A 23807-nucleotide genomic window follows, 5' to 3' on the forward strand; every position below is an offset into this window, starting at 1 on the left:
CTCCCTCTACCCTATTTCTTCTTTGTGGGAGTGTGGACATTTTTAGAAAGGGGCGAATCCCATGAGGAAACACAGTGCTACCATAAACAGCACTGGGACAGATGAGACACTGGCATTACTCTGGAGATCACCAGGCCTTATATAACCCTCTCTCACTGTCTCGGTTTACATCTCAGGGTTTAAAAAGGGTGGGGGCCAGGGCTAGCTGGGTAGCTCAGTGTTAGAACGTTGCCACATAAACCAAGGCTGCAGGTTCAATCCCAGTCAGGGCACATACAAGACTCAAACAATGAAATGCATAAATCAGTGGAACAATGAGTCGATGCTTCTCTCCTTTCCTCTCTAAAAATCAGTAAAAAGAGCATAGAATATTTTCAAAAACCACACAAGAGCAGGGACTTGAATGTAATGCAAAGTCCCCTGGCTGCGCCAAAATTAGGAGCTCCCAAAGACCTAACACACACTCAGTCTGTGGAAGGTGGATAGGTTCTGTGTTAAATTAAGGGTAATCTCTTTCCCTTAACACCGTGACTTCTGGTTCGAAAGGATGACATAAAGCTGCTGCCTACTTTTTAAAAAGTAGAGCCCAAAATAAATGTGACCAAAATAGTTCACTAATTCTGGTATTGATAGACATAGTTCCACACATCAATTCACAGGCAACTAACTGATAAAATTTTTTATTTCACTTTTGAATTTTTACACGTTTCCTGATTATTCCGTGTAAGGTGGAAACTAGAACTGTTTAAAAGACATACACAAATCTAGTACATCAATAACCGGGGTTTTTTCTTTTTTGCTCTATACTATTTTCACAACCACGGGTGTGCTTGCTAGGCAATATTACCGTCACGGAAGCAAACGTGAGGCAGAATACTGGTAAGGAAGAACAAAGCAAGAAAGAGCTACCAGATATACAGACAGGCTCGTTCCACATTCACTACTGCATTTTCAAGCGCCAAGTATTTAACTGCACATTTTTGTTCAGCTAGAAAGAGGGGATTTTTTTTTCTTTTTTTGGTTTGTTTTCATCAGTGCATGAATGTCTCTTTTCTCATTTCAGCAGATGGACAAACAGATGGACACTACAGCTGTGTGGAATGTTGAAGACGGGCGGGGGGATACTGTGAGACTGGTAGGCCCGGGTATTCTGGATTCTCCCCACTGCAAGTGTTCATGCAACTTCCCTGCATTATAGGGTCTTGTTGAAACATGTCTGTGAACTTGGCTGGATGAGTACAGTTGGGAGATCTGGTGACAGGTACTAACAAGCATTATCAGGGCTGGCTGTAAATACAGGAAGAAGTCGTGGATACTTAAAAATATTTTTTTCAATTCAGATCTTGGTGTGACTTAAGAGCAGCAACTGCGCTGAGAACAGGAAGACAGAGCTATGGTGCTGGAAGCTCTTCGCAGCTTTTTGAAACAAGGCCTGCTCACCCAAGTGCTCGCCCATTTCATTTCTCACCCCCTCCAGGCCCCCTATCCCTGCCCATACAGTATTAAACCGTGAACAAAAGACAAGCAGACTTCAAAAAGAAAAAAAAAAAGGCAAAGCAGCAGGACAGAAATTTAAAGAGGGAAGAGAAAAAGAAAGTCAAAGTCAAAAAGACAGTGGCAAGGAATGTTTAGATTTCAAAATTTAAAGCCCCGAGCAAGGAAAAACCCAAAGACTGAGTACTACTCATGTGAAAGGTAATCTCTGCAGAACATTATTCTTAAAGGTATACCCAGGAGACAGATAAGGCCATTCATAAGATACACGGCTTTCATTCTTCTTTAGCTCATGGTTACAAGGAAAATAGATTCCACGACTGAAGCACAAGTCGCAAATCAGTGACACTGTTGTAGGACAGGGGTTTTAGTCATGTGTGTTACTTTGAGCACTGGACCTTCTCATGGTGTCATAACCCAGTTATCTGCCACAAAAAATTTCCATTTTAAGCTTTGCGTTTCCTCAGAGGAAGACACTGGACATCTACGGTCATAAACTTTTGAGTGGCAATAGCCCAAATTGGTCAAGTGTCTATAAGAACAAGAGGCAGAATTACTGTGAATCGCCATCAAACTCGAATGTGAAAGGATAGCTGTGTCTCACTCCAAGTTCCAGCATCACAATATAATATCTATACCTTTCTGTACAACTTTACAATGGAGCTGTATTTCACTGACTGTTCTGATATCAGATTAAACTTCCCAAAAGTTACAGATAATTTAGGTCTATTTTTGTTTTCCTAGTAAGAGTGCTGCTTTTTTACAAAACCCCATAATCACAGTGTTCAGTTTCAAAACAAATTAAACACACAGTAATCCTGTCAATGTTAAAAATCGAAACTTCAGAATGCCGTGGCATTTATGTGACCATCTGAGTTTGAGATACAAATACCAGCTGTTTATCCCATGGACCATTTTTGCTAGGCTGAGGTTGTGAAAAATCGAAAAGTCGATGTACGATTCTTTTTTTTCTTTTCTTTTTATCGCACAAAGGGATATATATGGAGGGTACAGAGTGACATCGAACAGATCACGACGCATGACAGACATTAATTCTCTCCCTCCCCAGCATCTCCTTCATCTCCCTGGTTTTCCGACGTCCACAGCTGCAAGAGAAAAACAGAGCTGTAATCAAAGTAGGGCCACTAAAATTCACCCGGGGAGGTTTCCCAGTCTGCAGCATCTGATCTCCCTCAACTGTTTAAAATTCTTCCTGTATGCTGACAGTGATGACTACACAAAGGTCAAAACTTTAGCACTTATTTAAACACTCAAATTTAACCAATTTAACATTTAAAAATGTTAACTATGCTTAGAAGATACCAAACCCCTCGTGAGTCTTGGTGATGAGGTGAGTGAATGGAGACTGTTAAACCCTCCGGAAGCGGTCACTGAAATCAGTTGTACTTACAGTGAGATTGTCCCTAAGCAACTGCATGATCAACGTGCTGTCTTTGTACGACTCTTCATTCAGTGTATCCAATTCAGCAATTGCTTCATCAAACGCCTACAACAAAAAGCCTTTAGCAAAGAAGTCACAGATTCTCTGGAGCAAGTGCAGCCCAATTTTTTTTCTGCTAAAAAGTAAATATAATTCTTTCTGCTATCCAGTACCCTGAGGGACCCTAGGCCATTATGACTTTGTTTTGCCAGTTGTTTTAGCAAACATATAATACGTGTTTATAAAGCACCAACCATGACCAAAATTCCTAGATAAGAACTTTACCCAGAAGGCAAATTCACATAATTTCTTACCTACCAAAGATATTTCTATAGCAATCCTTTAAAAACCTCCAAAGGTCTGGATACAAGGGATGAAGGGAGAACAGAAATTCATACCACTAAATCCTAATTTGATTCAGTAATGGAACTTCTGAGAACTCATTTCACATACTTTTTCTAAATGAAAAAAATTAAAAATAACTGTGCATGGTTAATGCCTACCGAATTATGTAGAAAAGGCAGCTGGGTTACCAAGAGATTAGGAGGTAACCCAGCACACACACAAAAAACATGGTCCTATTTCTTTCATTTCCACAGCTATAACCTCAAATCTTGGTACAACGAATATATAATAAATATACAACAGAGTCCTACAACCCAAAGCTTGACAAGGAACTACTTTCACCCTGAATTTTCCACAACCACCCCCTTAAAATGCTAATCAAACAATAAAAGTAAAACAAAAATAGAAGGCGTTGAGAAGAGATCAAAAGGTAGGTATGAATTTATTTCATTAACTCCTACTCCCCTGAAAAATCTTCACATAAATCCAGGACAATGAGTTCTATTCCGGGAATAAGTTACTAAAAAGCACAGCGCTGTTTCACTATGCTCAGAAACCACAGAGGGTCTTTCTCACCGTTTTCGCCAGGCTGCAAGCCTTTTCAGGAGAGTTGAGAATCTCATAGTAAAACACTGAGAAATTCAGTGCCAGGCCAAGTCGAATTGGGTGTGTAGGCTGCATTTCTTTCTTACTAATTTCAAATGCTTCCTGGTAAGCCTGCTGAGAGTTTGACACAGTGGCTAAAAGAAAGATAAAAAATATTAAAGGGTTGGGTTCGTTCATAGGCTGCATCATACACTGAACCACTATCAAATGATTTTACCAAACTGGGCTGGATTAAATGACCTATCAAATGACGGATCAGTGTCTGTACCATTTGTTGTACTATATTAAATGCTTTGGAGGACAACAAGACAAAGCCCACTAAAGCAATTAAGAAATACAGAAATAACCTTTAACAAGACAGAACATAAAAAACAAAATGCTATAGTGGAAACATCATGGACTTTTGACTCAAACTTGAATCACCAACTCTTATTCACTAGGTGTGTGGCTTGAAGTGAAAACCTCCACATCCTTGGGTTTCTTTATAGAAAAATGAACCGACTCCCACCTAAGCCCCGGGGATGTGTAAGGAATAAATGAAACTCAACAATACTTGGCACACAGTAGGTACTTAAATAAAACACACCTATAATTATCAACATCACAGTAATACATGTATGTGATAAAAGAAATGTATCACTGTATGGTGGTTTCATGCCTTCAAACTTTTTCAAGTTTTACCTCTAAAAAGAGAGCTACAAAATAATCCCAAGATAAAATTCTCTTTAAAAGCACTACTGCACCAGACGTTTAACGCCCTCCTTTCCTTCCCCTTGGGTACACTTTGATCTGTCAACCCCCATGATCCTGTTTATCACAGGTCAGCACAATGCTGTGGTCTTTCAAATTCCGTGTACTGCGATGTTAGTGTCTACAGTGAATGAACAAGGAAAAAACTATTAAAATTATTATGAAGACTTGCTGCACTACAGATCAAATTTTTTTTTTAAAGTTACTTACTTTGCTTATTGTCTCCAGATGCCACCTCAGAAAGATATCTAAAATAATCTCCCTTCATTTTCAAGTAGAACACCTTACTTTCTGGTTGTGTGGCATTGGGAATAAGATATTTGTCCAACAGCTCCTAAAAAATGATTCACATTTTGTTAAGAATCTGGAAATATTATTCACAAGCTGTTAAAACTATGAGATTCAAGATACACGCTACCACTTCTAAATAATTTTTTTTTAAGATTTAAAAAAACATTTTTCATCCAAAGCTTTTAAATGGTTTTTAGCCCAGGTCATAACAGCAGACGTCTGTTTTCTTCTGTTAAAAATCACTTCGACCATCCATAAGGGGTTGATTAAAGTAGAGCCATATAATGGGATGCTATGTAGGCCTTAAAAAATGATGATGCAGAACTACAGTAATATGAAAAGGTTCTCAAAAGAAGTCTGAGTGGAAAAAAAAAGATTATAAATGCCATGTGAATCCTATTTTAACATTAAAATGTATGTGTGTACACACACAAAAATATGTACTGAAAAAGTCTGGAAGGATAATTTTCAATGTTAACAATCGTTCTGTAGGTGGCAGGAACTATTGGTATGACCCCGGACAAATGACCTAATTACCCTGAGCCTCAGTTTCCTCAGCTCTCCATCAGGAAGCACAATAGCCATCTTCTAGGGGAGTTATAAGAGCTAACGTACGTAAAAGTGCTTAACAGGTTGCCTGGCACATAGTAAGCACTCAAAAAATAGCTACTACTAGTATTAATAATAAATTCCTTTAAACATTTATGCTTACAACAAAAGCAGTTCTGAAGGAGTCCAAGCTTCGTAAACAGAGCAATATTTTCGAAGAGTTGTTTTAGAATGTGGCATCCTGAAAAACTGGTTAAGAGGCAGTAAGTACCATGCTTTCTTCACATTCTTTCAGATGCTCTTAAAAGCTCGTCTACGTTTTCAGGAATTATAGAACTTCCTTGCCCTTGGAATACATGCCATACTTCATCTGAGTATCAGATGTACCTATCATTCAGGAATTAGTGCACCATTAACAAACTCCCATATTACCAACAGGCAACAAATTTAGTCATGACATTCTTACACTATGAGTTGAACAAAAAGAGCAGCTCAATGCAAAAGCTTGGTTATAAGGGGATTGAATCAATCAAGGTGAGGAGATGCAAAGGGCAGTAGTCATTTTAATATTCTTTGCAGACAGACAGGGTGTAACTCCTTATGGGTTAGGGACGAGAACTGCCTGATGGCTGACAAGCTTTGTACAGGTTTTCAAAAGAAAGGTGTCATGGGCAGTAACTCGGAGAGGCAGCCAGCAGGGGAGGAGGTAGATCCACAAGTGTGAATGCCTTTTCCCTTCAAAGCAGCCCTCACCGTTCATTTTTTACCTGATTTCACCTGGAAGAAAAAGAAAGTTCCCAGTGGGCTCAGGATGCGAGGGAAAGACAATAGATCATGATTTGCTCTAGGATATGCACCCCCCCCTCCAACCCCAGATGCGGTCAGGGTGAGAGCAGTTCGGAATCCATCACCCGACCAGGGCGTCTATAAAACACTGGATGGGAGAACCCCCACAACACTGCTGATTTGGCTTTGGAACACAGGACTCAGCTTTTTACCCCTGATACAAAGAATAGCCTATCCAAAGCTGCATCTAACTATAATGCTGCCGATCTCGACTCAATTTGTAAAGAAAAGATGGAGGGATGTTGACTAGATGTTCCTGTTTCTCACAGGTCTTTTTGAAGAGAGAGGAAAATTCCCCGTAAGTGATAAGCAACCTCTGATCAAGTAAGAGGTGAAAAAAATCTTATCATATGCTTCAAAATTATTTGCAAATGGTTTGCAGCTTTCCAGTATATTCAGGCGCCTTTGCCTCATAGGCTGTTGGAGAGCCTGCATTTGCACATTAAATTAATACAGCTCAGAAATCACAGTTTAAAACACAAACACTGGCCTCACCAGAACATCGTTGCAGATGTCCTGCAGCTCTGCCTCTATCTTCTCCCGGTACTCTTTGCCCATCTGCTGCTTCTTCTCGTTCCTCTCTGTTTTCTGTTCGATGCTGGAGATGACACGCCAGGAAGAACGGCGGGCACCCACCACGTTCTTGTAGGCAACAGAGAGCAGGTTTCTCTCCTCATTGGAGAGTTCGTGCCCCTGTTCCGTGACTGCCTTCATGGCCGCGGCCATGTCATCATAGCGCTCAGCCTGCTCGGCGAGTTTGGCTTTCTGTACCAGCTCACTTTTATCCATGGTCATTCCCTAGAACAAGAGCAGGGGAAAGAAAGGAAGAGAGAGAGAGAGAGAGAGACAGAGACAGAGACAGAGACAGAGACAGTAAATGTCAGGCTTCAGGACCCAGGAACTTCATGTGTGAATCTTCTAACCACCTGGAAAGAAACATACCTACATGTGAAACATCTACACCCAGATACCCTCAGCAACGCTGACCAGAGAGCCCACTGGCTCCAGCACACTGCTACAGTCTTTTTATTACTTTGGTCCATTAACTTCCCCTACAGTCCCATAGGGCAGGTATATTCCCAACAGTCCCGTCCCCACTTCTCTGAGTGAAGAAATGGAGGTTCAGAGAAGGCAGCACTGCTTGGAGATGATGGAGCCAGAACTCAGATTCAAGTCTGTCTCTAGAGCTTTTGTTTTCTTCCATTTTCCTGAACTGCCTCCTCACCACGTAGAGACTGCTTCATAGTTACGTCTGTGCTCACTTAAGCTAAAGGCGTCCTTTACTTTTTTCAAGAATTGTCTGGTTTTGCCCCTACAGTGTAAGAAAAAAACATCTTAAGTGTGTTGGTTGCTTTAATCTTCAACCTTAAAGCAAAAGATACGACTTTAACTGTTGTATTTGGCAATGCCCATCAAGCAGTAGGTACCTAAAAAATGCATGCCATTTTTATCCTATCTTCTGCAATTCGCTAAATTTGTTACAAGAACACACTGAAGCATAAATTAAGCACAGGCAGATTTGGCTCTATCTAGCACCAGACCTGCTACTTACCAAGTAGTAAGACCTTGGTCAAATCGCTTAACCTCTTAACTTCAGTGTTCTTAGAGGAGAATAAGAAAACTACCACCTCTCCACAAGCCACTGTGAGGAACGAATGACCCAATCCACGTGAAGACGCTCTGAAAACCTCACAGCATTATACTGTATACAAGTATCAGGCACTAATTCTGTACAAGGTATAGTTGAAAAGAGACACGAGTGTATTCAACAATATGCACAGCAACAGAAATTCAAACTATAATTGAGTTCATTTAAAAGTTTTTCTGATATAGGCAAAAATCTTAGTAGCTTCTGCTTATCATTTTATCAAACCCTTTATACACCAATCAGTGAATACCTCTTTTTCACCTCACCTTAGTACCTTCCCGGTATAATAACCATCATTTATAGAGAATACAGTAAATTTTGGATAACATGTACCGAAACAATTACTTATTAACCGATATGAATTAGTTTTATATACTATTGGTTTAAATTTCAATATGTGAGCGAGACTATAGGAGAGATAATAATCCTCATGAAATATTCCAATTGCTCTCCTACATTTCCGTTAACCCCTGCACTTAGGAGTCACGTGTTTAGTTCTGTTCAATGAAAAACATAACCAGAGCTGACACTACTTGCAGGCTGAAACTCCTAAAAGCCTGTGTATGCTTCGCCAGGCTCTTTCCTTACAGCAGCTACCTAGGTGGCCACATGTTCTAGGTGGTGCTGCCACAAAACTGGAGTTTTTGTAACCTGAGACTCTGAGATGAAGGGACTCCTACAGACCTGCACTGGACGTGCAATGTGAAAAAGAAATAAACTTTTGTTGGATTAAACCACTGAAATGGTGGGACTGTTTGTTACTACAATACAACCTAATCTACTCTTAATACAAACACATAAAAAATATATTTAATTCATCATTTTAAAATTATATACTCTCTCAGTATGTCTAACTTTCTTGACCGTAAAGTCTTAGAAATCAGGACATTATCTCCATCACTAAATAACCCTACTTCATTGTTCCTAAAAGAGAGAAGCAGAAAGAAGCGAACTTTAAACAAACTTTAGAAACTTTCCAGTCTATAGACTAATACAGAGCCAGCAGCCACTTAGTGGTCCGCTCCCAAAGCTCATAAAACAGCACCTGTGCAACTCTACCTAGGAAAGATTCCAATTAATAAGGTACTGGCCAAAAGCCAAGGCAGAGCTAAGCCACCCCATGCAGTATTATAAAAGAGTATTTAGAAATACAAAGGCTCAACACTGCTGAAGGGTGCCTGGAAACTCTTTGGCACTACTACCCACCCCCCAATTAAGACGCACGCCTCCTTTCCCCCTTCCCAAAACACTAAAAGTTAACTCACCTCCCCAAAGAACCCGGACTACTCCCTGGGACCTCCCAAAAGCACACGCCCTACTTCTTCTCCAAATGAAATGTTGATCTTTCTGGTTTGGGGCCAACTATTTCAAGCTTCTTTGTGATCACTGCAAAAACTCTTGGGAGATGGAGAACCCCTCATGATATGGTTCAGACTGAACATACAGGCCTTAAACAAAGTATGCATTTCCTTAAAATCTTTGAATTACACACACAAAAACAACTTGCAAGCAAAAGCCATGCCTAAATGTCCTGATGCCTGCCGCTTATGTAACGTAACTTTTGACTTATATAACATGGATTCTGAAGCAGCTAGACCAATTTCAACAGGAAATGGGTTACACAACACCCAGCAGTTTGGAGGAAGGCAGCAGACAACAGAGAAATTAAATTGTTCCTATTTCTCCATCTATAATCAACCTCCCATGCACAACCTTCCCCCAGCCCCAGCGCTTTCAGTCTCTCATTATCTTTGGCCCCCTTCAGGTCTTTGATACCAGACCCATTCTTAATGCCGGTATCAAGCCACTTCCTGCTCAAAATCCTTTAAAGCGCCCCACTGCCAACAGCAGTCAGATTTCCTCAGGAAAGGCTTTCCAACCTGCCTTCCCTGGCCTCTTCCCAAAGCGTGCCCTCCACACTGTATGTGCTGCTGTCAAAATGGGTTTCCTACAGACAAAGGATGTTGCTCACCAAGCCACTCCTCTACCTGGAATGTCCTTTCCCATCTACTCTGCACACAAAATTCTTTCCGAGCATGGCTCATATGTCATCCCTTTCGTGAGGGTTTTCATAAGCTGCTAAGCTTGAGCTGCCCAACATGATAGCCACTTGCCACACGTTGGCTAGTGCTACATGTTTAAGTCATAGTATTTGGATTGTGGAGTTAAATTTTTAAAGTATTAAAATTAATTTCACTCGTTTCTCTTTACTTTTTAAGTGTTACTACCAGAAAAATTTAAATTACATGTGGTGCATCATGTGTGTGCCCCCCCCGCCCCCCACTCAATAACTTTCAATGACTCTCTTTTGGCTCCTCCATCAAACCTGAACTACTTGGCTTTCAAAGTCCTCTGTAACTTGGCTCCTCCAGACCTTTTAGGCTTTCTCGTCTACGGTTCTCCAAAATGCACCTTTCTCCCAGGCTGGACATTACAGAATTTTAGGCATGCTCAAACATGCCTGAAACTGCTTCTGTAGAGCAAGCAGTCTTTTTCTTATCTGTGGTTTCGCTTTCCACAGTTTGTTCCCTGCAGGCAAATACATTCTGAAAATTCCAGAAATAAAAAATTCTTAAGTTTTAAATTATGAGCCATTCTGAGTAGCGCCATGAAGTCTCAGTCTGGCTCCATCCCACCCAGAAGGTAAGCCATGCCTTTCGTCCAGAGTAGCCATGCTGCAGGTGCTCCCCTCGCTGCCATCTTGCTTATGAGAGACAGACACCCACCCACCCACATTCACTTAACCTTTATTACACTGTACTGTTATAATTGCTCTATTTTATTAGTAGCTACTGTTAATTTCTTATTGTGCCTAATTTACAAATTAAACTTTATCATAGGTATGTTATATAAAGAAAAAAAAGTGTGTGTGTGTGTGTATTTGTAGATAGAGGGCTAGGTACTACCTATGGTTTCAGATATCCACAGGGGTCTTGAAACACATCCCTTGAGGACTGCGGGGACTTCTACAGCTCCTTTCACCTAGAGTGCTATTTACCTCCACCTCCTGCCTACGCAAACTCCATCCCTCCATCTAGGGCCACAAGGCCTTCCCTGACTACGCCATCCCCACATGATCTACCCTGCCTACGGAGCCAAATACACGATCGCCTATTACACAGCCTGGGGCTTCTCTGTACCTACGTCCTACATGTTCTAGGGTACAGATGATGAGCAGCGCACTGTGTAAGTTTCATGTGTGCATGTTCTCAAACAAAAGCTTCACTTCTGTTTCTCATTTAATGCCTAAGACAGGCCAATCACAAAACGAATGTTCAAGTAAGTATCTCCGAAGTTCTTCAACAAATCACTAGGAGGAGAGCAGAAAGAACACAGGCTACCTATATGTGGCGTGGCAGAAAGACAACAGGACACTGTATAGGAGCAGGATCTGCCACCACATTGCCAGCCCCGTGAGCTGGTTCAGTCTCAATCTCAGTTCTTCAATCTATAAATGGGAGGCAACAGCTTCTACCTCAGAAGACGTGGTGCTCTGAAAACGAGGGGCAGGGAATTAAAGAATAGTAAATATAAAACAAATTTTTAAAAAAATGCACAGTACATATCACTCCTCTGAGTACCCATACATCACTCTTTTACCCACAAAATGTAAGCTTGGATTTTTTTTTTTAGATATACAACCCATGAGAAAGAAAGGCAAGTCTAGATTAATACTGTACAGGAAGTGAGTATGTTAACATTCCTAGGTAAGACTCTACCTTTCAATGTGCTCAAAACGGACACAAACATTAACTGTTTTATTCAAAAGTTCCTAACTGAATTTTCTAGACGTCAAGTCGTGATGGTTTGTTTTCAGGTCTTTTCTGCTGAGATCTGTGAAGGAAGGTTCCAGACCAAGATCAACATCAGCAAGGGGGCCTTTCTTTGCCTCCTAAAATGCCTGTAAAAGACTGCAGCCTGTCGTCAGCCTGTTGCTAACGCGCAGGCAAGACAGCAGAGCAGAAAAATGTATTAAAAGCTGAAAGACGCCTTAACCCCGCAGGCGGTCAAGAGATTGCCTCGTGCCCGCATAGATCTGGAAGACGCCCACAGGCTCCAGCAGGAATTCACAGACACAGCCACTGATGACGCGGGCTGTCGGCTGTTCAAAGGCACTAGATGCGGGCACTTCAGAGGACAATCTAAATACCCAACAGGGGAGTGGTTAAACGAGAGATAAATGTTACAAGATTACCTGGCCACCAAAAGGGATTTAATGTCATAAAAAACCTTTGTTTAAAAGACATAAAGAAGAGGAGGGTAAAGGGGCACCACTTTATTACATCTTTGTAAAATATCCCCTAAAGAACATTATGAAGAATAATTCTACAGGTACCCATGAAATTATAGGACTTCCTTCAAATAAACGAAACCCCAATTCAGACAGTAAATGCTGAAACAAGAACACACCTATGAACCAGCCTGGCCCCTCTATCTCCATTCTTTGCCCAAGGAATATTTTTCTAGCCAGGGTCAGAATACTGAGCAATTATTTCCCAGTGGCCAGAAACAGGAACGCAAGGATAAGAAGAAAAAAATAAAAAATGAAGGGCTATCTATCCATTGTTAATTCTTATTTTCTCCTCCTCCTTTTTTTAAAAAAGCACTGCATAAAACAACAGTTGAAAATGACAGCCACGGCTTTTGGAAGTAATAACTTTCTCCTATGTTCTGTTTTCAAGGTGAAGAACATCCTCAATTTAATTGAGCTTAATACTTTGTTAGAAGTTTAAAATGAGGACTCTGTATCTGTTATTGTGGTCAGGATTACCAAAGCTAACATGGAACATGTGAGTGGGATCTGTCATTAGAAAAGCCCTACATACGACAAATGTGAGCTTCTCAAAGAAACTAGGTGATTTTAAAAAATAACTTTTCTGAATCTCAGCTTTCTCAAATGTTAAAAGGAGACATTAATAGCTAACAAACAAGATGAAGTACATAAAATGCCTAGACAGTGCTGGTTGGAGAAAAGGTTCAACAGGCAAATATTCTTAAACTACTTTACAAAAATGCAACGTATAATGAAAAAACTACCAGTATTTCCAAGAACTGTTTTGATTAGTCACTGAGAGGTGTTCCATGGTAGGAGCATGAGAGGCCAGCATGTACTTAAGGCTTACAAAGCTGCTTCTTGGAGAAGGAACCAGCGAGAACGAGAGGGAACAGGTTAGTTTAAATGTGAATGGGTCCTGGCTCGCTTTATGGTTTGGGGACCAAAAAAGAAACACAGATGTATAAATAAAGTGCATTCTGTTTTTCTATATGAAACAGAAATCAAAGGCCACGGTAGATACAGAAATGAGAACAGTTATCAATCTGGAGAAGAAACTTCCAGGAACATCTTTAAAAATCTAAGCTCAAAAGTTTCCACAGGGTAAGAAATTAACAGTAAATTCTGAGTAATATTCATAGACGTACCTTTCCAGATAGAACACCCATAGCACCGTTAAGAAAGTTACAGCTCTGGATTCTGCTGCAGGAAACCCGGATGGACACCTAGCTACCAGAGGAGGGACTAAGGTAGTCAGCGGGACCAGGTGGTTAGTGGGCGTTCCCCAGAAAACGTATTCCTGGCTCTTAAAGGAAACTACTCACTGAAAAACACCCACTCTAAAAATGTCCGTGTGCCATTTTACACACAAAATTCAGAGTCCTGTAATAAATTTAATTCCATTCAAACACCTGCAGATTCTTTGTTAGAAAATGAAACACAGCATGTCTGAAATACAAAATCATTAGCATGATGTCCAAAGAACACAGAATTGTGGAGGGAAACTGCACTTCTATTTGAAAATCTTTTCCCTCTCTCACATCAGTTGCTGAATATCATTGGTAATTATGTGCAATTAGCCAAAATATAACCAAAAACAATAGAGTGTTATGCCCAAGGTCACACAATATGAATCAATAGCAAATGTGACCATAAATTGATCTCCTGGCTTTAAGTGATCAATCTAAAAAGATAATATGCTAATTATGACCCATAAAGACAAGCCAGATGGTTGACCTTATGAATAGGGTTCCAAAGGTTTGGGCCCACCAACAAAATGGGAGTGACCCAGCCCCACTGACCAGCGCCACACACCAACTCCACAGGTTACCAGACCTCTGCAAGTCTGTTTTCTCATGCAGCACACAGGCAGCCCTACTTAATAGGGTTCTTGGAAGGAGTAAATTTGTTCCTGATCCAGAACATTTAGCACAGTCTCCGCACACTTTAAGCACTCAAATGTCAGCCACAGTATATTTCCTACAAAAGTCTAACAAATGGTCAGCTGGTGAAGGGACACTTAGTACACATCTCACTGCTTTTAAGTTCACATGGCCTTCTCTAAAGACTTTTATGAAACAAAGACACATGCTAACTTACCCATGCCTAGTTCTAAAATACCCAGCAGTTATCACAGTTTACTGTAAATTTTGTTGGCTCCCACACTGGATTGTGAGCTACAGGTAAGAACCTAGACTTTTATCTGTGGGTGCCCAGTACATAGCACAATGCCTGTCATGCTGAGTATGAAACTTTTATCAATTGAAGCATTTTTTTAAGGACATTAACAGGATGCTATTTCCTACGTGGACAGAGGCAGGCATACCTCACCTCACCTATAAAATATAGACTATATTTCTATATACTCTGTCTTGGACTACTGCTATTCTTTTTTAAAAAAATGACATCGGGTAACCTTAGCTACTAACATATATAAGTTTCGTGTACAATACCACGACACATCACTTGTTCGCTGCGTTTTTGCCACCACCTGCAATCCAGTCTCCTTCAGCCACCACATACCTAGGTCCGCCTGCCCCTTTTCAGCAGCCCCTGCCCCTCTCGTAACCACCATTCTGCTGCCTGAGTCTATGAGTTTGTTGTTGCTTTTTATTTTTTAACAGAGCCACTTTAGCTCCAATCAGGAGGTAACATCACACTTTTGGACTGATGTTTCTTAGCTACCAACTGTTATATTTACAGAAAGAAACTGAGCTTCAACAAGCCCTTGGAATTTCTTCTGTCCATCTCCTCTATTCAAAAGTCCAATCAGCTATACCAAAAGCCATACCAGCTAAATGGTTTAGTAAAAACAAGCAAGCAAAAAGTCTGCCTAAATGTGCAGAGCACTAAGGGTTTGTATCAACTCATTTAATCCTAAGAATCCTACGAGGTAGGGGTCATCGTCCCATTCGTCGATGCCAAGAGTTACCCGTCCAGGGTCACACAGGCAAATCCAGTACCTGCTCTTTCCTCTATGCAGCATTATTCCTAAAAATGAATTATGACCATCATTGCGTAAGGAAAAGATAGAATGGACAATTCTTCAAAAATTCTTAAAAAATTATCACAGTGAGGTTTGAAAACTGGCCTTAATGTATCTAGCTTTAAAAGCCAAAAATCGAATCAAGCAGTTAAAACCAGTGCATGCCAGAAACTCCCCAGACTGTCAACCAAGCTTTAAGGTAAGCTTTGCACACCAACGACAACGGCCAGGGTTCACATCGACTTCACTGCCGCCTCCAATCTCTGTCCTGGTCAAGGCCATTCAAAAATAACTTTTATTGCTGGGTCTCTTAGGGAAAACAATGATATAAACTTACATAATAGAGGAATGGCCAGATTTTTTAAAAAGTCACCTCACTCAAAGTCTGCTGGGAATGACTTGTTTTCTTGAGGCCATCGATCAATTTCATCTTATTAATAACGATGCCTATATTAAGATGTTCTAGCAGAGAAAGCAGCAAGATGATTGGATTTGAGCGTACACATTACAAAACAGAAAGTACATTAGTCTATATATCCTTCCAAAGATTCCCTCAGAATCCAACTCTATTAGTTTCTCCATCATGACGACTACTCAGATCATATTTACATTGAGACCAAGATTGTTCCAAATCTTAAAAGATGCTATTATCCAACTAATGCCTTGACCCCAGTTAATGAACTGTCACCTCTCCCCAGAAAAATGTAGGAACGCAGAAACTTAAAATTCCTTTACAAGTAAATTTTAGTTCATTCTCTAAGGCACCCACCCTCACTGAAAGGAAAACTGCTTAGTCTGATGCCACTGAAAGAGCAGGCAGCAGAACAGACGTTATAATTTAGATCAGAATTTTCTCTCTACTTACGCTATATGTTCCTCATTGCCTCCTCCCTAACAAAATATGGAAAACCTGAAACCCTACAAAAGAGGTAGAATGATGAAGAAAAATTAATAAAGGTGGTTTTGATTAGGTTCAATTAGAGGAAGAGCCTAGGCCTGGATAAATCAGTGTGCCAAAAAGTAACTGATGAACATTCTCTCTAGTAAGAAGCAAATACTAGGGGGGGAAATTCTTTTCACAAGCACTACCAACCCCACCCATTAAATTACATTGTACCTATTCTCAAAAATAGCTAAAAGTCCTGTTTAAACACAATTACTTTAATAAGACATGTGTGCCCCCCCCAAAAAAAAAATTAAGGAGAAACAGTATTCACAGGTAAGATATACATGTGTTGTTCTACTACAAGTAGAAACCTATCATTACAGCCAGACTGCCTGGGTTTGATTCCTGGCTTACAATGCTTACCTTTATGCTGTGTATTTATATCCCTAGGAAAATTATTTAAGTTCTCTGTACATCAGTTTCTTCATCTGTAAAATGAGGCTAACAGTACTTAACCTATCACTGGCTGTTATAAAGGATTCGTGAATATGTGTAAAGTGCTTAGAACAAAGTAAGCAATATAGTGGTAGCTATTATTATAGATTGTCTGATGCTACCTCATCAGTTGGTGAATAAATCACAAATGGATGAGCTCTGAATGTGCCTAAGGTATATAGATATATGCATGTCTAATCTATATATGTATATATTTACATGAGAAATAACATTGACTAAACACCTACTGTATCTCAGATCCTTTTTTTGAGTTTGTCACATAAGACTTCAAAGACTATATCACCATTTGAATTATACAGATGAGAAAATGTGCTCCAAAGACTGGAGACATTAAAACACAAAATAAGGTTCTATAATACCATGTCAATTTTTGAAAGCACCATGTAGAAAAAGGTTGGGTCCCCTCAGAATGCAACTGGAGGAAAAAAAAAGAGAGCCATTCACACTGAACTCTGATTAGAAAACAAAATGAAAAGCTTCTATTTAACAATAATCTACAGTCTGGAAAAGGCCTCACGGACAACTCTGGAGATACAGAACCAGAGATCTCCACGCTGAAAAATCAAACACAGCCAGACAATGCTGCAGGCAAGACCTCAATCAAACTGATCCGACTCCCATTCCAGTGCTCTTTCTGCTTCTACATGCAGAGCCAAATGGGCAAAACGCACTTTTAGCCGTGGCCCCAAAATCTGGAGACTCTGCCTTGGGAACTGGCATCATGGGATTGGGCTCAGCCTGGTTTCATGGAGGCTGCCTCCCTGATCTACAGAGCTCTACTTCTAAAATGGCTTCAGCACAACATGAGCACTGCACGATGGGAAACACACAGAAGATTACAGGGTAGGAGCCATACCTCAGGGGCTGACAGTCCATAAATATTTACTACTGATGAATGAAGATATTCAATCTGAAACCCAGGTGTGTGGTCTAGGCCAAATCACCTCGCTGTTTCTCATAAAGAGTCCATCTGTAAGATGGGTGAATGGCTTCTTATCTCATTGAAAGGAGGGGCTAGGAAAATAATTTAGCAGTTGCGACTGAAATTATTAGTCTTCTATTTCGAAGACCACACGTACAATTCTAATTTGGGTCCAGAAAACTGACAGGTTTTATCCTTGCCATCTCACGTGCTGCTAAGGACATGGATCCATGAAAAATGAGGACTCAGGCAACTGAGATACATACTCCTAAATAAGGGACGGGGTGCACTAAGTGTTCAAGAAGTATCACCAAGAACCAGGAACTATTTATACACTTAAATTTCTAACAGGAAAATGCAAAAAGCTGAGCAGCCACGTGTCCTGCTCTATAAACTGCATGTGTGTGGCTTCAACAGAACAATTGAGAGAGTGAAAAGTGTATTTTTTATATCCTTACAAAAGCTTCATCTTTCTATTTGGGTTCCCGTGGCCGCCTGATTTTATATGTTCATAACATCACCTTGCAAAATTCCGTCTCCCACACAGGGCAAGCGAAATCAGAGCCTGATGCTATCCATATCCAGCCTTACCAAAGAGAAAAACAGTGAAAGCAAGGACAAGAGACAGATTTTTACAGAAAGCTTGGCAAATCGTTTTACCAATACTGCCACCTTTGAAAACCCCATTACATGCGAGTTCTCCATTTGCAAGAGACAAAGATGTACTCATCTTACGAAGAAAAGGGGCCCATATCACTCCCACCCCTCCACCGCCACGGAGGCCATAGGGAAGTATCAGTTCTAAAAACATGCCAACACACAGTATGGGAGAATTTGGGGCGAAGACAAAAGACTCGGGCATTCATGACAATAAACACCGTGAGAAAATATTCGATGCTCAGCCTCTGACTTTCTTTCCCCCCCTGAGGATCCAGCCTGACTTAGTAACCGGCTCCAATAAATGCAATTTCTTGATTCAAACCTCAACCCTGTGCTTCCAAGGGAATCTCGGGTCTTGCCAGGCTCCAAAACCAGCGAACGATGATAAAATGGCTTTACTGCAAAGTGGGAGGGGGTTTTGTCTCGGCTCTCTCCCAAGGTTAAACCCTTTACCCATCCTAGGGGAGTCAAGCAGGGGCACTAGGGCTCGAGAACTCACCCGCATCTGTTTCAATTTTAATTTTTGGAAACCGGAAAGCAAGGAGCAGGGGTGACAGGGCTGAAATCGTCGGATCGCGACGCCCACGGCACAGGGAGGGGTCGGGCGGGGATCGCAACTGGGCAGTGAGGCAGGGTCCGGGGTGCGCGGCTCGGTATCGTCTCCGGCCCGGTACGGAGCCGCACCCAGCCCGCCGCGCAGAGCCGCAGGCGGCGAGGGTAGCCCGGGCCTCTCCAGGAGCGCTGGGGCCGGCCCCGGAAACAGGGAGGGGCCGCGGCGAGGCAGGGCCCGCGCCGCTAGCTGCTGCGCGGGACCGAGGGCGCGCGCCGTCACCGCCGGAGCCCACCCGGGGGTCGCCCTGGTCGCCGCCCCCACCGCCGCCGTGGGAGCCTCGGGCTTGGCCCCCCAGGGGCCCCGGGCGGACCCCGCGCCGCACTCACCGTGGGAGGTCTGCAGGGGACAAAGACGTCTGCGAGCGGTGCTCTAAGCGCGGTGACCGCTTCCTTCCCAGGCCCACTCCTCAGGCAGCAGCGGCGAGGGCGGCAGCGGCTGCAGTGGCGGCGCGGCAGCTACCCCGGCTCCGGAATCGGCGGCGGTGGCGGCAGCTCCACTTCCGCTCCGGTCACCACTTCCGCTCTGGGCCGAGCCCCGCCCCCGCCCCTGCGCTGTTTCCTCATTGGACGAGCGGGGCACGGGGTTGCCTCGGCCGCCCTAGAGGGGCGCTGATGGAGGGAGGAGGAAGCGGAGCAGGGGGCCGGCGTGCTGCGGAGGGTAGAGGGCGGAGGTCCTGGGCCGGGAGCGAAAAGCGGAGGGGCGGAGGGGGACGGAAATGGGGGCGGGGGAGAGGAAAGAGGAGGTGGAGGAGAAGGGGCGGAGAAGAGGGGGCGGTGGGGGCTGGGGAGGAGGGTCCAGAACGGGGAGACCAGACGAGCTTTCGGGTTGGGCGGGCCTGAGTCCCTCTCTGCTTAACTGAAACTCACAAGGGCCAGGCCGGGAGATTCCGAGGTCACCGGTTCCCTTCCCACCCCACCCAAAATGTAATCGCCTAGGGATCAGAGGTTGAGGCCTGTCCCCTTTTGCTATGTCCTTTGAGAATACTGGACCTGGGAAAGACAGATACTGCTCATCCCTGAATTTTCGTTTAATTCTCGCTTCAGTCCTTCAAGGTACTTCTCATTTTCTCCTTTTATGGACAGAAGAGGTGTCAGGAATCGAACGGATTAAGGTCTTTTTTTCGAAGTGTGTCTAAGATCTCTTCCCAAGCTCTTAGAGGAAACTTAGGGAAAGGAAACAGGTCCCCACTGCCATGGCTGCTCTCCATTATCAACATTGTGTTCCTCCCAAGGCAGTTGACTCTTCTTTTTGTATAAATTGAGTTTGTTAGGGTGACATTGGTTAATAAAATTACACAGGTTTCAGGTGAGGGCAGCTGAACCTTAAACACAGTTCTTCAAAATGCCTCTCACCTCCACTCCCTTTCATCCAATCTTTCAACAAATAGGTATTGAGCAGGCTTTGTGCTTCCTGTTGGAGACACAGCAAGGACAGGACAGAAAGGGGCCTGCTGTCTCTGACTTTATAGTCTGGGAGGAAAAAGAACAAAGTGAATAGGACTTCGTCATCTCTCCTTTACCCTGACTCACTTGATGACAGACTTCTAATCCATGGCCTTACCTTCAGCCATTCTAATCATGTCCCTTTCTTGCTTAAATCCTTTCGTGATTACCCAGACCTAGAGGACAATGGATAAGCACCTTGAGTGTGATGAGGTTCTCCATCTTCCCCTTAATCTGTAGCCTTTCCTTGCTATTTCTCCCCCATCGTAAAACCCCAATTCAATTGGATGATTCCCTCTCCTCCCAACATGCTAGTTCCAGTATTTCTAAACCATCTGTGTTAGTTGCCAACAGTTTTTAAAGACCTAAGAGATTTCTGTGTGAACAGAAATCCGCATCTCTGCGGATTACCGCATGTCTGGTAACACAATGTCCACATTTCTGTGTGGCAACAGTTGGCTGAAGCCAAGGAGTAGATCAGGCATGAACTTTTAAGAGTGCCCAGTGTAGATCAGGCATGGACTTTTAAAAGTGCCAGAGACCGCTCTGGACTGAGCCTGCGTGCCTTGTTCATGTTATCCGTCATGAAGGAGTTCATGCTACTCACCCCTGTGCCATACCACCTTGTAACTTGAGCAAGATTGAAAGGGAATGTTGTATAATGTAAACAGCATGGATTTGACATCAAAACCACAGGATTTGAACCCTGGAAAAGTTTCTCGGTGCAAAAACTTCATGGGACTCCATCTCTGGCAAACCAAAGATCAGTAATCCAGAGACCGCTCAGGTTGAAATAAGCTTTAATATGAGATGACTGTGCCTTATGCCCCCATCCAGAAAATAGCCTAGTGGGTCACAAGTCTCATGATGATTACACCACAAAGGACACCAGTGCATTGAGGGAACACAAGTGCCCTTTGCCAGGCATCCCTGGGTGCCCACTAATGTGTTGCGTGGATTAGCTGCTTTCACCATCTCTGCATTCTAGGCCAGGGGTCAGCAAACCACAGCTGTTAACTGACAGAGACATAAAGAGATAGTAACACACAATGTGGCAGATGCAGCCACTGGAAAATATATGCCCAGAGTACTATGGGAACCTGGGAGAAAAGCACCTAACCCATCTTGGGAATGTGGTATGAGAGTAGGAAAGACTTCCTGAAAGAGGTGATACTTGAACCTTAGATTCCATAATGAAATTTTTAAAAATTCATAGACTTTCTTTTTCTAGAGCAGTCTTAGGTTTGCAGAAAAATTAACCAGAGAGTACAAAGTTCCTATATATCTAATCTCTCCCACTCACAGTTTCTCCTATTATTAAAATCTTACATTATGGGGTACATTAGTTACAATTGATGAACCAATATTGATATATTATTCATTAAAGTCCATAGTTTACATTAGGGTTCATTCTTTTTGTTGTACAGTTCTATGGATTTTGACAAATGCATAATATTAGGCCTTTACCATTACAGTATCATATAGAACAGATTCACTATCGTAAAAGTCTGCTTCAACTATTCAAACCTCACTCCCTCTCCTCACCCCAACCTTTGGCAATAACTTCTCTTATGCTCTTTTATTTTTTTCCAGATGTCACATGGTTGGAATCATAGCCTTTATTGACGATTCTTTCAAAGGTTTTATTTATCTATTTTGAGAGAGAGAGGAAGGGAGGAAGAGAGGAAGAGAAACTTTGAGGTGTGAGAGAAACCTCAATCAGTTGCCTCTTGCATGCACCCTGACTGGGGGCCAGACCCGCAACCCAGGTATGTGCCCTGACCAGGAATTGAACTGGTGAGCTTTCACTTTGTGGAACAATGTGCAGGGCTGTTACTGTAGAATAAGCTGCCAGAGGGGGATAAAGGCAGGAACGAGGGGAAGCCTGTGAAATTCTATGATCTCTACTATCGGGGAAAGAAAGCATTTGACACTGCGCTTTCATCCCAAGGCCAGAAAGGGCCCATAGTGCCCAAAGGAAGAAGCCCATTAACACCTTTGGGTGTTCACCCACTCCCCCCCAAAGCTGGCACCTCCTTTACCTGTCAATCAATATTTAACTTTTTCCTCCTCACCTCTCCTCTTGCCAAGTATTTAAGTCCTCAGGACAAAGGACTTGGGGGGCTTGGCACTGGGCTCCCTGGCCACCGTGCTCAGACCACCTGGCATTTGGCTACATGCACGCTTGCCACCCTTGCGCTTGCCACGCCGGCCTTTGGCCACCCTGACTTTCATCACCTTTACCCTGCTTCACACTGAACCTATGGCTTTCAGCCCCCTATGCCCACCTTACCTAGGCCCATTCTCCTGCATGAGAACAGATCACCCATAAACACTGCTTGCACGCTAATAGACTTACTGATCCATAATTCTTTAAGGCACTGGCAAAAAAAGCCAAGTGTCTCCTGTTATTAGAGCTACTGACAATTCTTTTAGTAAGCAATGTGATTCTTTCATATTGTTTCATGGCTTAAGAGTTCATTGCTTCTTATCACTGACTATTCCACTGTATAAACAGTCCAGTTTCTCCATTGCCCTAATCCATGGTACCTGTGCACGTAACCTTATTTGGAAAAGAGCCTTTGCAGATGTAATCAAGATGAGACGAGGCCCTTGGGGTGGTCCCTAATCCAATTTGATTGATGTCCTCGTAAAAAGAGGGAAACACTGTGTAGAGACACATGGGGCAGACGGCCGAGGAATGACAGAGGCAGTACGTGAAGTGATGCAGCTACAAGCCAAGGATCCCAAACCACCGGGAACTGGGAAGAGGCAAGAAAGGGTTCTGCCAGCCTCGGAGAGGCATGGCCCTGCTGAAACACTCATTTCAGACTCCTTGGCTCCAGAACCGAGAGAGAACACGTTTGGTTGTTTGAAGCCATCTGGTTTGAGGTACCTCATTACAGCGGCCTTAGGAAACACCTACTGAGGGACATGTTGAGTCAGCTTTTGACAGTTATGAATAAAGCTGCTATAAACAACTATGTGCTGGTTTTTTGTGTGGACATAAGTTTTCAGCTCATTAGGGTAAATACCTAGGAGCATGATTGCTGGATTGCATGTAAAATCTATGTTTAGCTTTGTGAGAAACTGTCAAACTGTCTTCCGAAGTGGCTCTACCATTTTGCATTTCCCCCAGCAATGAAAGGGAGTTTCTGGTGCTCCATATTCATGCCAGCATTTGGTATTGTTAGGTACTGGTTTATTTTGTTTTGTTTATTTCAGTCAATTTCATATAGATGTGTAATGTAAGAATTTGATTTGTCTCTCCAAAAGTTTCTTTCTGTTCTTAATACTCTGAAATTTCATGATTAATGGTCTTGAGACATGCAGTGGGTCCCTTTCCCTCTTTCCTTCCTTCCTTCTTTCTTTCCTTCTTTCTCCTCCCTTCCCTTCCCTTCCCCTTCCTTCCTTCCTTCCTTCCCTCCTTCCTTCCTTTCTCCTTTCTTCCTTTTTTCTTCTTCCGCCCCTTGTTTCTTCCTCCCTTTCACTTTTTAATATGACAACTTTCAAACACAAGAGTAGAAGAGTACAGTAAA

At 42.6% G+C, this 23807-nt stretch overlaps 1 protein-coding gene across 2 annotated transcripts; it reads right to left on the bottom strand.

Moving 5' to 3' along the window:
• Positions 1-664: 664 nt before the first annotated feature.
• On the bottom strand, positions 665-19327 carry YWHAB (tyrosine 3-monooxygenase/tryptophan 5-monooxygenase activation protein beta). 2 transcript variants are annotated; one of them, XM_054573700.1, is made up of 6 exons: positions 19153-19327; positions 6818-7120; positions 4847-4970; positions 3857-4020; positions 2906-3001; positions 665-2600 (listed from the first exon to the last, which is right to left on the bottom strand). In XM_054573700.1, exons 2-6 carry the CDS (start codon positions 7115-7117, stop codon positions 2544-2546), a joined length of 741 nt encoding a protein of 246 aa, XP_054429675.1. In that variant the 5' UTR covers positions 7118-7120; positions 19153-19327; the 3' UTR covers positions 665-2543. The 2 variants fall into 2 exon arrangements, with proteins under 2 accessions (XP_054429675.1, XP_054429674.1); XM_054573699.1 differs by lacking the exon at positions 19153-19327 and adding an exon at positions 13392-13460.
• Positions 19328-23807: the final 4480 nt, after the last annotated feature.

Source organism: Pteronotus mesoamericanus, unplaced genomic scaffold (assembly GCF_021234165.1).
Source record: "Pteronotus mesoamericanus isolate MK-2021 breed Mesoamerican mustached bat unplaced genomic scaffold, CSHL_Meso_final contig_25, whole genome shotgun sequence".
Taxonomy (NCBI): Eukaryota; Metazoa; Chordata; class Mammalia; order Chiroptera; family Mormoopidae; genus Pteronotus; species Pteronotus mesoamericanus.